The sequence below is a fragment of the Podarcis vaucheri genome (genome assembly GCF_965113315.1).
Source record: "Podarcis vaucheri genome assembly, chromosome: 5".
In the NCBI taxonomy this organism is placed as follows: Eukaryota; Metazoa; Chordata; class Lepidosauria; order Squamata; family Lacertidae; genus Podarcis; species Podarcis vaucheri.
In genome coordinates this window covers 76,118,417-76,133,510 of record NC_138763.1, presented here as the reverse complement: position 1 = coordinate 76,133,510, position 15,094 = coordinate 76,118,417, and the positions used below count along the sequence as shown (strand labels likewise).

At 45.4% G+C, this 15,094-nt stretch overlaps 1 protein-coding gene across 4 annotated transcripts in view; it reads left to right on the top strand.

Moving 5' to 3' along the window:
• Positions 1 to 14,112, top strand: part of ZNF365 (zinc finger protein 365) — a 29,499-nt gene extending 15,387 nt beyond the window's left edge. Inside the window, exons 3-6 of one of the 4 annotated variants that reach the window (XM_082222472.1) lie at positions 254 to 997; positions 9,403 to 9,583; positions 11,896 to 11,933; positions 12,056 to 14,112. In XM_082222472.1, coding sequence (XP_082078598.1) covers positions 267 to 997; positions 9,403 to 9,583; positions 11,896 to 11,933; positions 12,056 to 12,308 — 1,203 coding nt within the window. In that variant the 5' untranslated portion in view covers positions 254 to 266 and the 3' untranslated portion in view covers positions 12,309 to 14,112. Of the gene's footprint in view, positions 1 to 253; positions 998 to 9,402; positions 9,584 to 11,895; positions 11,938 to 12,055 lie in introns of all 4 variants that reach the window. The other 3 variants (XM_082222473.1, XM_082222474.1, XM_082222475.1) reach the window with 3 other exon arrangements.
• Positions 14,113 to 15,094: the final 982 nt, after the last annotated feature.

Here is a 15,094-nt window from a genome sequence, read left to right as displayed (position 1 = left end):
ATGGGAGGGCGTTCCACAGGGTGGGCACCACTACCAAGAAGGCCCTCTGCCTGGTTCCCTGTAACCTCACTTCTCGCAGCGAGGGAACCTCCAGAAGGCCCTCAGAGCTGGACCTCAGTGTCTGGGCAGAACGATGGGAGTTGAGACTAAGAAACCTGGTACGATGCAGAGGGATGGACTAGATGATGCTCAGGGTCCCTTCCAGATTCTACGATTCTATGATTCTACGATTCTCTGATTCTCTTTCTTTTAGGATCTGGAAAGTAATGCAACAGAACACTTTTGAAGAAAGCAGATACCCCTGGCAGGAGTCGTTTGAAAATGTCAGCGTCTGCATGCCGTTCCGTTGCCCACGATGCGGGGACCGCACCAGATTCAGGACCCTGTCATCCTTGAGAGCCCATCTGGAATACAGCCACAGTTACGAAGATCGGAGCCTTCTGACAAAATGCAACCTCTTTTCTTCCCTCAGAGACGCAGACCTGATCTCTTCTTCCGAGCCCCTGACGCCAGGGATGCTTGGCGATGGCACCGGTGTCATGAAACCAAAGACGTCCTATCTCAACTTCTGCGACACGGCCCGGGAGAACACCAGGAACAGGAAGCCGCTGGAGGCGGAAGCGGAAAGGCCTGCGTCTCTGGGCTCAAATTACACGTCAGGGGAATCCGTCGACGAGCCGATTTCTAAGCCAGGGTTGGCGACAAGTGACTCGAAAGCCTCGTTCGAGGCCCACGTGAGAGAGAAGTTCAACCGGATGGTGGAGGCGGTGGACAAAACGATCGAGAAGAGGATCGACAAGCTTACCAAAGAGCTGTCTCAAAAGACGGCTGAGCTCTTGGAGGTTCGGGCAGCTTTTGTGCAGCTTTCTCAGAAGAAGCAGGAAGTCCAGAGGCGGGAGAGGGCCCTCAACAGGCAAGTGGACGTGGCGGTGGAGATGATCGCGGTGCTGAAGCAGCGGCTGACGGAGTCAGAGGAGGAGCTCCACAGAAAGGAAGAGTAAGTGGGAGGATGGGGAGAAGGACGACGGGGAGGGGGAACCGCAGGCCTAGGAGGTCAAATGTGGCCTTACTAGCTGGCCCTCAGAATCCTCCTCAAGCCACACACCCTCCTGAGCCACACCCTTCACTGGCCACGGTTTGCAAACTCCTCCAGTGTTTTCGTTTGACTAGATTGGGTCCTTGAACTCTGATAATGCTTCTTGTGTGTCTGGATTGAGGATAGGGAGGGCTGTGTGAATGTGTGTGGAAAGTAACCCAGACCCTCCAAGTGCCCCTATTTTACAGGAACAGCCCCGGATTTAGAGAAGCCACCCCGGTTTCTGATTTGATCTCAGAATGCCCTGCTTTTCCTTAGGATTCCCTAGTTTCATTGGAGAAATGTTGGAGGGTATGGAGTTATTGGACCACAGAGCCATCTGAAGGCAGCCCTGTATAGGGACGTTTTTTAATGCTTCATGTTTTGTTATATTTTTATATATGTTGGAAGCCACCCAGGGTGTCTGGGGCAATCCCGTCAGATGGGTGGGGGTATAAATAGTAAAAGATGATTAATAATAGGGTTGTCCTATTATTATTATTATTAAATAGGACATCCCTATTTTCATGGGAGGAATGTTGGAGGGTATGGCCACCTATTGTACAGTGGTAGAATATGCATTTATTGCTTTGCCCACTTTTGCTCTGGGCGCCGCAGTGTGGCCCCTGACCTCTGAAGTAGCATAATGCATGTCTTTCCTTTCTGTCACAGGAGTTTGGGGTGAGGTTGTTGTAGGAAGACATGCAAGGCAAGGTATGGGAGAGGAAGGCCAGTATTCACTGGTGTCTGTTCCATTAGGGTGAGTGAGGCATTGGCCCACGGACCTCCATCTGCCCTCAGACAGCTCCCACTTCCCTGCCTTCTTACCAACAACCAAGAAATTCTACACACATAATCTTTTGCGACACAGATGAGAGCAAGAACCTTCCTGTGTAGGTTGTGCTTCACATATGCATGAGAGCCCTTAGGAGTGCAGATCACACCTGGACTTCTTTATGCACAGAATTTGGCTGTTTCCATATCTATCGGCTAATCCATGTATTCTTTCCGTCATGGATAGGGAACCTGTGGCTCTCCTGAAATTGCTGGCATTTCCAACTCTTCGTTATCCCCGACCATTGGCCATTCGGGCTGGGGCTGATGGGAACTGAAGTCCAAAAACTTCAGGAGGGCCACAGGTTTCCCACCAATGTTTCACTATATGTCTGCTCCCCATCTCTTTCACACCTGTGTCTTCTTTTCTCCACAACCCAGTGGGCACCTAGCTTCTTTAGAAAGCATACGATTTCTGCCTTGAAGCATAGACCCATTGATTTGAGATGTGAAGAAGGCACGCATCAGGGTATACTAATTCATGCTTCATTCAAGCAATCCAAATTTATTAGATGGATCTTTTAAACAAGCTGTGCAATAAGGGTAAAGACATTTATGCTCTCATGGCATCCAGTAAGATTACTTATACAGGAAGGTTGTTGTTGTTTAGTCGTTTAGTCGTGTCCGACTCTTCGTGACCCCATGGACCAGAGCACGCCAGGCACTTCTGTCCTCCACTGCCTCCTGCAGTTTGATCAAACTCATGCTAGTAGATTCAAGAACACCATCCAACCATCTCATTCTCTGTCGTCCCCTTCTCCTTGTGCCCTCCATCTTTCCCAACATCAGGGTCTTTTCCAGGGAGTCCTCTCTTCTCATGAGGTGGCCAAAGTATTGGAGCCTCAGCTTCACGATCTGTCCTTCCAGTGAGCACTCAGGGCTGATTTCCTTCAGAATGGAGAGGTTTGATCTTCTTGCAGTCCATGGGACTCTCAAGAGTCTCCTCCAGCACCATAATTCAAAAGCATCAATTCTTCGGCGATCAGCCTTCTTTATGGTCCAGCTCTCACTTCCATACATCACTACTGGGAAAACCATGGCTTTTACTATACGGACCTTTGTTGGCAAGGTGATGTCTCTGCTTTTTAAGATGTTGTCTAGGTTTGCCATCGCCTTTCTCCCAAGGAGCAGGCGTCTTTTAATTTCGTGACTGCTGTCACCATCTGCACTGATCATGGAGCCCAAGAAAGTAAAATCTCTCACTGCCTCCATTTCTTCCCCATCTATTTGCCAGGAGGTGATGGGCCCAGTGGCCATGATCTTCGTTTTTTTGATGTTGAGCTTCAGACCATATTTTGCGCTCTCCTCTTTCACCCTCATTAAAAGGTTCTTTAATTCCTCTTCACTTTCTGCCATCAAGGTTGTGTCATCTGCATATCTGAGGTTGTTGATATTTCTTCCGGCAATCTTAATTCCGGCTTGGGATTCATCCAGCCCAGCCTTTCGCATGATGAATTCTGCATATAAGTTAAATAAGCAGGGAGACAATATACAGCCTTGCCGTACTCCTTTCCCAATTTGGAACCAATCAGTTGTTCCATATCCAGTTCTAACTGTAGCTTCTTGTCCCACATAGAGATTTCGCAGGAGACAGATGAGGTGATCAGGCACTCCCATTTCTTTAAGAACTTGCCATAGTTTGCTGTGGTCAACACAGTCAAAGGCTTTTGCATAGTCAATGAAGCAGAAGTAGATGTCTTTATGGAACTCTCTGGCTTTCTCCATAATCCAGCGCATGTTTGCAATTTGGTCTCTGGTTCCTCTGCCTCTTCTAAATCCAGCTTGCACTTCTGGGAGTTCTCGGTCCACATACTGCTTGAGCCTTCCTTGTAGAATTTTAAGCATAACCTTGCTAGCATGTGAAATGAGTGAAATTGTGCGGTAGTTGGAGCATTCTTTGGCACTGCCTTTCTTTGGGATTGGAATGTAGACTGATCTTCTCCAATCCTCTGGCCACTGCTGAGTTTTCCAAACTTGCTGGCATATTGAGTGTAGCACCTTAACAGCATCATCTTTTAAAATTTTAAACAGTTCAGCTGGAATACCATCACTTCCACTGGCCTTGTTATTTGCAGTGCTTTCTAAGGCCCATTTGACTTCACTCTCCAGGATGTCTGGCTCAAGGTCAGCAACCACACTACCTGGGGTGTACGAGACATCCATATATTTCTGGTATAATTCCTCTGTGTATTCTTGCCACCTCTTCTTGATGTCTTCTGCTTCAGTTAGATCTTTACCACTTTTGTCCTTTATTATGGTAATCTTTGTACGAAATGTTCCTTTCATATTTCCGATTTTCTTGAACAGATCTCTGGTTCTTCCCATTCTGTTGCTTTCCTCTATTTCTTTGCATTGCTCGTTTAAGAAGGCCTTCTTGTCTCTCCTTGCTGTTCTTTGGAAATCTGCATTCAATTTCCTGTATCTTTCACTATCTCCCTCGCATTTTGCTTGCCTTCTCTCCTCCGCTATTTGTAAGGCCTCGTTGGACAGCCACTTTGCTTTCTTGCATTTCTTTTTCATTGGGATGGTTTTAGTTGCTGCCTCCTGTATAATGTTGCGAGCCTCCATCCATAGTTCTTCAGGCACTCTGTCCAGCAAATCTAAATCCTTAAACCTGTTCCTCACTTCCACTGTGTATTCATAAGGGATTTGGTTTAGATTGTATCTTACCTGTCCAGTGGTTTTTCCTACTTTCTTCAGTTTAAGCTTGAATTTTGCTATAAGGAGCTGATGATCTGAGCCACAGTCAGCTCCAGGTCTTGTTTTTGCTGACTGTATAGAGCTTCTCCATCTTTGGCTGCAGAGAATATAATCAATCTGATTTCGATGTTGCCCATCTGGGGATGTCCATGTGTAGAGTCGTCTCTTGTGTTGTTGGAAAAGCGTGTTTGTGATGACCAGCTTGTTCTCTTGACAGAACTCTATTAGCCTTTGCCCTGCTTCGTTTTGATCTCCAAGGCCAAACTTGCCAGTTGTTCCTTTTATCTCTTGATTCCCTACTTTAGCATTCCAATCCCCTATAATGAGCAGAACATCCTTCTTTGGTGTCACTTCGATAAGGTTTTGTAAGTCTTCATAGAACTGGTCAATTTCAGTTTCTTCAGCACCAGTAGTTGGTGCATAAACTTGGATTACTGTGATGTTAAAAGGTCTGCCTTGGATTCGTATCGAGATCATTCTATCATTTTTGAGACTGCATCCCAGTACAGCTCTCGCCACTCTTTTGTTGACTATGAGGGCCACTCCATTTCTCTTACGGGTTTCTTGCCCACAGTAGTAGATATGGTAGTCATCCGAACTGAATTCGCCCATTCCCGTCCATTTTAGCTCACTGATGCCCAGGATGTCAATATTTATTCTTGCCATCTCATTTTTGACCACATCCAACTTACCCAGGTTCATGGTTCTTACATTCCAGGTTCCTATGCAATATTTTTCTTTACAGCATTGGACTTTCCTTTCGCTTCCATGCATATCCACAACTGAGCGTCCTTTCGGCTTTGGCCCAGCCGCTTCATCAGCTCTGGATCTACTTGTACTTGTCCTCCGCTCTTCCCCAGTAGCATATTGGACACCTTCCGACCTGAGGGGCTCATCTTCCAGTGTCATAACTTTTATATGCCTGTTGTCTTTGTCCATGGAGTTTTCTTGGCAGGGATACTGGAGTGGCTTGCCGATTCCTACTCCAGGTGGATCACGTTTGGTCAAAACTCTCCACTATGACCTGTTCATCTTGTGTGCCCTGCTCGGCGTAGTTCATAGCTTCCCTGAGTTCTTCAAGCCCCTTCGCCACGGCAAGGCAGTGATCCATGAAGGGGATACAGGAAGGTGCTACTCTTTACCTCCAGTTCTGAAGCTAAAGCACGTACCCTTATTTATAGAGTATACAGGAAGGTGCTACTCTATAAATAAGGGTACGTGCTTTAGCTTCAGAACTGGAGGTAAAGACATAAATGTTTTGTTTTCAAGTACCCCCTTCCCACCCTCAGTTCATTGGAAAGTAAGTGGTGCAAACAGCATTAGATGGGATCGTCTCTTGGAAGGAGTCATAATCTGGTTTCCTGCTGGCTTTCATAGCAGATACCGAAGATATTTTGGCAGTTCCAGCTCTTCTAAAAATACTTTCATGTTGCATTCATTAAAAATGTAGTAATTGCCAATACATTATTTATATGTGAACTACTTAAGACTGCGGTCCTCAGATTGCCCACTCTCTGATGTTCCTCATCAACAGCAGTAGAAGGAATATGGAGCAAATGGTTGAAAGACTGCGGTCTCGGTTAGCACTCTTAGACACCCTTCAAGCAATTCGAAATACCTGAATATTTTCAAATTAAATGTACGGTGCTGCTGTTGTTAAAATTCGCTAGCCCTATAGCTCAGACATTTAAGGCAGCGATCCTAAATGTGCCAACTAGTAGGTTAGGCTGCAGTTCTATATGCAATACTAGGGACGTTCACGGTCTCCAAGATACCTGTGCTATTTTAAAAATCCCAATATACTTCCAAGTCACACTGTACTCTCTGTGCTTTGATTTATTCTTCATGCTCTGAGCCATTCTGTAAAACGAAGCTGTATGTGCCCCATTCACTATAATGGGGGAATCTAAAAATGTCCATAAATTCCCCCTCTTTTGGCCAAAGTGGATGGAATCCACCGGTTTCTCTTCAGAGTGGATAAGCCTGACAAATTGCAGAAAAATAGGTTAGGGAGCTTTTTGCTGGGAAAGTAAAAGGATTCACATTTCTAATACTTATTATGCCAATTAAAGCTCAAAAATCTGTATTGGTTTCCTTTTTTTTAAGGGGGTGTTCTTTATTCATTTTAAAAATTCCTAGCTTGCCCTCCATTAGTACCAATACCAGCACAGGGTACGACATAAGATATCTTATATAGCATCATGAAAAATTCTTAGAAACAGCTAGCAACCAACCAACCAGAATGAGTTTCCACGCACACCTAGAGCCAACCTGATTTTTTAATCTTATATTGGAGTTCTCCATCCTCTTCCCAGTTTGCCTCAACTGAAGATGTGGGCCTTCAGATGTTGCTGGACTCCAATTCCCATCAGGCCTAGTCAGCATGGCCAACTGTCAGGGATGATGGAAATTGTAGTCCAAGAACATCAGGAGGGCCAGAGGTTCCCCACACTTAACGTGTTAAAGAATGGCCTTGTTTTTCATACAAAGTCCTGCAGGGGACAAGAGAAGAAGAAGTCATTATGTTTCTCTTCTCAGGGAATGCTGCAGACTCATGAAGCTGAGCAAACTCTGTACCATGAAGGTTATTTATTCCCTTTTGGACTTTGGTTGCTTGCCTTGTGCTTGCACTGCGCTGGTGTTTTGGGACTGCCCTCTGTGAGGAAACCCATGGAGAATCCAAAGCCCATGCAGCTCCACTCCTAACAGCTTGTTGTGTGGATACGACATCCCAGAATGCATTGCATAAGGCTGGAGCCACATTCATCTTTTGTCACAGGCCTTGAAAAGAGCAAGAGGGAGTTGAAACCAACAGCCTAAGATAGATAGAGTGCAGCTGAGATAAGAAGAAAGAACGGCAACAAATGGGAATGCTAGCGAAGCCCTTTATATTGTGGCAGCAACATGTGTGGGCCTTTGGACAGATAAATAATAATAATTATCACTGTTATTGTATTTACATGCCATTTCCCTGCCACTCGCTCAGCCACTCTCAAAGCAGCTTACAGTCAGCAAAATACATTCCCAACCTTTGGAGAGATTACGGTTCAACACAGGACAGGAGGGAGAAAGGCAGAAAAAAAGAGTTGCACATTCAGTTGTGTATTCATGGCTTGGCTGTCTCTGTACAACTGGCATATTTACTGGCATATTTGCCCAGTGAGGGTACAGAGAAGTCAGTTCTGCTCCAAGCAAATTGGTCTCTTGGGTGTCTGTGCGTGCATTCTGGGATTGCTACAAAACAATTCACTTTTTCTTCCATATATCACTGCAAAGATCAGTATTAACACACACACAAACACATCAATCAATCAATCAATCAATCACCAGCCCCCTTTTTAAAAGGAAAACAGTCTTTCAGAGGCATCTCTTCTACCATACTGAGGCCACATTCCCACAACACATTTAAAGCACTGTGATACCACTTTAAGCAGCCTTCCCCACAAAGAATTTTGGGAACTGTAGTATGTTAAAGGTGCTGAGAGTTGTTAGGAACCCCTGTTCCCTTCCCAGAACTACAGTTCCCAGAGTTCCCTAGGAAGAGGGATCGATTGTTAAACCACTCATGAGAATTACAACTCTAGGGGCTGAATAGGAGTCTCCTAACAGCTCTCAGTATCTATAACAGCCTACAGCTCCCAGAATTCTTTGGGGGAATCATCCATGAGTGCTTCAAGTGGTATCTCAGTGCTTTAAATGTATAGTGCAAATGTGGCTTGAGTATATTCTTGGTTATGTTCTTCAAGACATAATGGGGTTTTTGTTCAGTTTTGCATTCTAGTGGGAATGCTTATTAACTTCAGCTGGATTTTGTTGCTGAACCTCCTGCTAATTCTCTAGAAGAGGAATCAAGATATTGCTGAACACTTGGAATGGATTTTGTTGATTAATTGGGTTCTCATTGTTGCACCTCTTACTTGGTTCAGCTTTTGCTAATGATGCTCACACTCTAAACAGCTGCATAATGTCATCATAAAATTCTTTGAAACCATCTCTCACTTCAAGAAAGGCCCCATTCTAGAGGAATGCCTGATCCCATTTAGGAGGCTTTCCGTGCACATTTAAGCATTCAGATTCCACAAAATTCAGCAGGAAAAGCAAAGAGTAGCTCCTCTAGAATGGGAAAACTCTAATTGCAGGCTTAAGATGCCTCTCAGGTGCCAGAGGTTGTATTTCCCATTTTCAAACAGGGGGCAAATTATTGTGGCACAAAATAAATAAGCTTCTTATTGTCTGAAAAGGCCCTTCAATTTATTGTTATTTCTAGAAGCATTAAGGTGATCACTTATTCATCGCCCCCCTGCCAAAGGAAATGCCTCTCACACTCAAAAGAACAGATATTTGCATATTATTTGCATATGTCACTATATCTGTATGGATGCGTATTTAGAAACAATGACTTTAACTGAAATAAAAACATGGTAGGTTTCACCATCCTGCAGAAGACTGAGACCAGATGAGCTTGTGTGTCTGCTCGGTCTGTGGCCTAGTTGCTTACTGTTGATGGCAACTTCAAGGCCTTTATCTTTAAACCAGACAGCCCTTCAAACAGAAGGCTGTCCTCTCTAAAGGATGCTCCCCAGCACCAGTGATGTCCATTTATTTGGCTGTGTGCAGGTGCTTCTGAGAAGGTCAGCAGTGCACCTGGGACTGAATATATTCACAGCACAGGCAAGAGTGTACCTAAATTAAAAAGTAGCACCCGTCCGTTCTTTCCGTCTGCTCTCTAGCAAAAAGGAGGAAACGCCAGTGTTCTTCCAAATTCCAGCAGAGCTGCACTTTTGTCGTTTCAGAGAAGTCGTTACGTTTAATCACTTCCTGGAGGAAGCTGCTGAGAAGGAGCTTCGCGGCAAAGCCAGGCTCCAGCGTTTCATTGAGAATCTCCTGCAGCGGGTGGATCTGGCAGAAAAGCAACTGGAGTACTACCAGAATCAGCAGATCGTGGGCAGCTACAGCGATGTCCATGAATATGTGGTAGGGAAAAAATGAGGGGGGTGTTCTTTCATTAGACCTGAACAGGAAGTGGAACTGATGGGAATTATAGTCCACAGCATCTAGGGTGCACCGGGGTGGGGTGGGAAGGCTGATCCAAGCTCTATTTCTAGTGGAGCAGGGGTTGCAGTGGCAATTTCTGCTCTATTGTTTGTTCAGTTTGGCATCTGTCTCGAGAGACAATGGAGTGTGCTTCTGGGGGTCAGACCTCTGCCCAGTGGACAAGACCCCCCTCTCAGCTTTGCTGATGTGGTCCAAAGGAAAACGAAGCTATACTTTGGGCACCAGTTTGGCTGCAAGAGTTGCTGGAAAGAGGCATACAAGGCGCCATCTTAGGGACTCCACTGCAGATCTGTGTAGGGTTTACTCCTTAGCCTTTGAAAGTACATCTTTCATCCTTGGGTTGCAATTCAAAATAGAGCTATTGTTGCCTATGTGTATACGTTCATCCCCCCCCCCCATCTCATAAGAAGCATCCTGCTGGATCAGACCAAATGCCTAAGTAGCTTAGAGTCTTGTTTTCCACATTCATGTTTTCCACATTAGGAAAAGTGGTGCCTCAGGCAGCAGGTGTTGAGGGATTGACAGCAGCAATGAGGTGTTGGTGTGCCCTGAAACCTTAAGCTAAGTCAGGTGTATTCAGGTGCAGTGGAGGATGCTGTCCTGGTGATGAAGTAAGATTAGACTACCAGGCGAATTAGCTTTGGTACATGGAATGCAGGGAGGCACCATCTTGTCTTTCAGGCGGCAAAATGCCTTGGTCTACCCCTGCCCACAGTGGCCATCCAGATGCCCCTGGGAAGCCCACAAACAGGGCATGAGGGCAGTAGCCCTTCCCAGTTCATTATCTGTAGCAACTGGTATTCAGGGGCATGTGCTGTAAAACTGAAGGGGGCATATAGCCATCATGACTTGCAGACGTTGATAGCTTTATCCTCCATGAATTTGTCCAGCCGTCTTAGAAAGCCATCTAAGCTCCCATCATGGTTTCTGGTTAAAAAAAGGTAATGCTTCAAATATGAGAAAAGTCTGTTTAATCAGAGACAACTGTGGGACTGCATGTGTACCTGCAGGCAATGATAACTCTTATCATACCTCCATTGAGTCTCTGAAAAAATGTCAGTTCACAGCTTGAATTTCTTCTTGAGCATCAGACACACACACCCTTTTTTATTAAAAAAAGGTAGCAGTAAACAAGCATAAACAAGGAAACGTGATAATTGAGGGTGCACATGCGTTCTACTGGTATAGTCACATGGCTGCAAATGAGCCGTGACTGCTAATTTGTTCAGGAGACGCAAAATAGCAAATGAAAAGCTTGTCAGAGGTAAATGCCCTGAAAGCTGTTATTGAAATAAGAAAAGTGATATCTTTTATTGGACTAGTTGTACAACACATCTAAAAGGTATGCCTGAAAATTAAAATTCATGACCTTGTGGCAGGCAAAGGGCTGGACTGAACAGAGACTATGGGTTAAAACTGTTTGTAGCTTCCTTCTGGCCATTCCCTCCCCCCCCCTCTTTGTAACATATAAGCTTTGAGTACAGGCAGGTTGTGTGTGTGTGTTTGTTTGTTTGTGTGTGTGAGAGAGAGAGAGAGAGAGAGGGAGAGAGAAAGAGAGGGAGAATTTCTTGGAAGGACAGAAAATAGTCAGTCCCCACCATTGTGAGAACCCCAGTTTTTATTTTTTATTTTTTAAAGAGTTTCTAGTTCTTATGGTTTCAAATATAAGTTTGGACAAACATGGGTTATGCCTGCCCAGAAGTAGCTGAGAGAGAGTTCCAGAAATCAAGAGTTTTCAGCTTCAGACCCCATATAACTTTTTGATTCTGCCACATGAATAAGAAGACCTGGATAGATTATGCAAAATAGGAAACATCACAGGTGCAAAATAACTAATGTTTGCTCATAGTTTGGGATGAAATGCAGTGCTTTCATTCCTGGAAGCAAGCCCCATTGAACTTTAAGTAAAGATTCAGGTTGCAAGACAAAAGCTGCAGAGTTCAGCCAGTCAGTGCAAAATCTGAATAGCAGAATATAAATTTATTATTATTATTTTAACACAAAGCTGCACACATTCCTGATTATAGGCCTCTATATGATGATGTGCACAGGTTGGGGGGCTGCCAGACCCAGAACCAAAGAGACCTGGGTTGTCTTTGCTGTTAGGAAGATCTTGTTTGTTTTTTGCATTTGTCTATGTATGTAACTTTGGTAAGTCAGCAAATAAATGAATAAAAACGAGCTATTTCCATATGTCACATCAATCTGAATAACAAGCGTGTATGTTTTAGTTTACAGATATATCATCCAGCAAGAAACCCAGATGCCTGTATGTATGTTATTTCATACTCTTAATACAAAATATTTCGTACAAATGTGTTGCTGTTAAAATTGTGCATCTCTTGTTCCTGGGCTCTCTCTGTTAAATCTGACCCCTTTTCTTTGCCTCAGCAGCAGCCGAGGAAACCAACACGGCTACTATAACACCCCTGATGTGAAACCTCACTCTCTTCAGAAAGGACGGATGCACTTGAAGAAAGCCAAGGAGGACAAATCCTGCGCCCACCCAGTTAAATTGTTTTATGAACCTGTTGACTGCGCGAGGGACGTTTGGAGACCTCAGAAGAAAGGGGACGCCGTCGGTGCCTCCCGCAAGGTTAACGCGAAATCAAAGATCAGTAAAAAAAGCAAACAGCTCTACTAAGAGCCCATATACGATATAGAGATATATGTATGTATCTAACCTAATCTATTTATAAATGCATAATGCAAGATCTGGCAGCTTTGGGCTACTACAGATAGAGATTAATAGCACAATCATTCGCCTGTCTGCTCAAAATTCAGTCCCCTGAGTTTGACAGGACTTGCTCCCAGGTCAGTGGGCCTAGGGTTGCAGGCTTAATTCTGTCGAACTTGGAGGGGTTTCCTTCTGAACAGACAAGCCTAGGATTGCGCCGTTGGTCCCACCCATCGCTTAAATCACAATATATTTCCCTATTCATTTGGGCAAGGATATATTTAATAGATGATATAAATACGTAAATATATAGAATAATTTAACTGCCTCATTTCCAGGACTTTGATTGTAGATGTGGCACTTTATTTTTCCCAAGAGCATCTTTTCAATTGAGTCCGGCATTTCACTCATCCTAAGTCTGTTTTGCTTGCTTACGTTTGGAAGAATTCCTTCTGCCTGGCACCTTAATAAATCCCTTTATCTAGTGAGAGTGAAGGGTCGGGAATAGAATTAGAAAACGGTTTGTGGAAGCCCTAAATGCACTGAGCCGAGTGTTCTTCCTTTGACGCCAGGGCACAAACTTCACCATGCCACTTCTGCAAGGACTAAGCAGCTGGGAGGAATCTGATTGGATGACTACCTCCCTCTCCTGCCTACAACCACCTAGAACAGGAAGTAGGGAGGAGCGATCTGGAGGTCTCTGTAAGCTGCGTTCTGCTGGTGGCCTAGACAGGCAGCTGTTGGGATTGATTCCTGCACTTGCCTTCTGGGAGAAGACAGTGCAGATGCCCTCCAGCTGTGGGGGTGGGGGGAGGAATGGGAGGTTATCAGCACTGCCTTTTCTGGGTAGCTAAGGCAGGATGGAGGCTCAGGGCTCACCCCTCGACTTCCTATTCCATGCAGCTGACTGGCTACTTTAGAGGTGCAGAAAGCGCTCCGGCAAGGCACCACAGTGACTTAGTTTTGTGCCTTGAAGGTCAGCACATCTGCAGCCATTTACCTATATTGTATCTGCACCTCACTTTTCCTTCAAGGAGCTCCGGACAGCATACGGGAGGGTTGTTCTGTTTTGCCCTCCTGGTTCGGGCTGAGGGAGAGTGATTCATGCCACGAGCTTTACACACGAGTGAGGGGTTCAAACTCATGTCTGTCTGGTCCAGGCCTCAGGGGAGTAGTGGGGGGCCAGGGAAACCGTGGCCACCGCTAGGCCCATAACACTCCTAGTGGCTTTTCTTACCCTTCAGCAATAATACAATACAGCAATTGAGCCCCTGCATGACATAGAGTGGCTTGTTTTGCCGTACTTGATCCAAGCTCAAACGCTTGCTTCACGTAACTTGCTCTTTCCTGAAGCAGCCCCGTGTGTGGTCAAGTTGCCCACCATCTTGCCCAGGAGAAAAGCCTGAGGCCGCATGATGCCATTACACTGTTAAGGCAAAGCAGCGGGTCTCAGTCTGGACAGTGGCTGGAGCCATAGGTAAGCTGCTCTTAGCTTTCTTAAGGAAGGCCGGGCTAAGGAAGGGTGATAATAAGCTGCCATACTTCTTCCATAGAGTAACAGCCCTCCCTTAATGGTAGCACTCACAGGACTTCCAAATAAGTGGGGTGGGTTGTGTTTGGCCAAAATAGTCAGTTAATTCATCCACTGGAACAGGTGTGGGCAACATAAGACTCACAAGCCAAAAATGGCCTGTAATTCTGTTTTGCAGAATCTGACATGAGTTGCAGTTGGCCCAAAGTTTGTTTTGGGGGCCTAATCCGGCCCCTGTGGCAGTTTATTTCCCGGAGTAAAATCCTAAAAAAAACCTTGACACCTTAAAAAAAGCTCAACAAGTGTGGTTGGCCCTTTGGGCAGCCCTCACAGCCCTTTATTTCATCACATCTGGCCCTTTTTGAAAAAAGTTTGGACACCACTGGTAGTGGAAGGCTTAGAGCAGGCATAGGCAAACTTGGCCCGACAGATGTTGAGACTACAACTCCCATCATCCCTAGCTAACAGGACCAGTGGTCAGGGACGATGGGAGTCATAGTCTCAACATCTTGAGGGCCGAGTTTCCCTATGCATGGCTTAAGAGACACATCAGCCCCTGAAGCTAGGCGGGGCGGGGGGGGGCATTGTTATCTCTCTTCAAGGAGAACAGAGCAACAGCAGGAAACTCCTGACTTTACTAAGTCCACTGCCACCTAGTGACTTGACCATATAATGGCACCATCCACATGCTTCGCTTGCAACATTTGATGGCGTTCCTTGCTCATTCTGAGTGCTGTGGGGCCTCAGGGTCTTCACGACTTTGTGCGCGGCTCAGTGAATGAAGTTCGCTAACAGCAGAATCCAAAGGTGACAGCAGCCTTCCTCAACTTGGGGAACTTGGCACTTTCCAGATGTGTTGGGAAAGTCATGTGGGATGGGCATTGCTGTCTGAAACTTCTGGAGAGCATCAGCTTGCGGAAGCCTTGACTACACAGTTGTTAGTGTGGCCTAGTTCTCCCTGAGGTGGTAGACTTATGCCCAGGCTGTACCATTTTATAACTGCAGGTGGGAGCTCATGTGATGGAATGGTCCTCTACAGATTAAAAGAAAAGAAAAGATTTCTCACATAGAAAACTGGCATGTTGGAGACAAAGCAAGGCTAGATCCCTTCTTCCTGAGGAGGGAGTTTTTGTTTGGGGTAGAATGTAATCAGTCTGGAGTGGTACAGTCCAAGCACAGGTTAACCACCCTATGCCTATGTTTCATTTACCCCCCTGCGGTA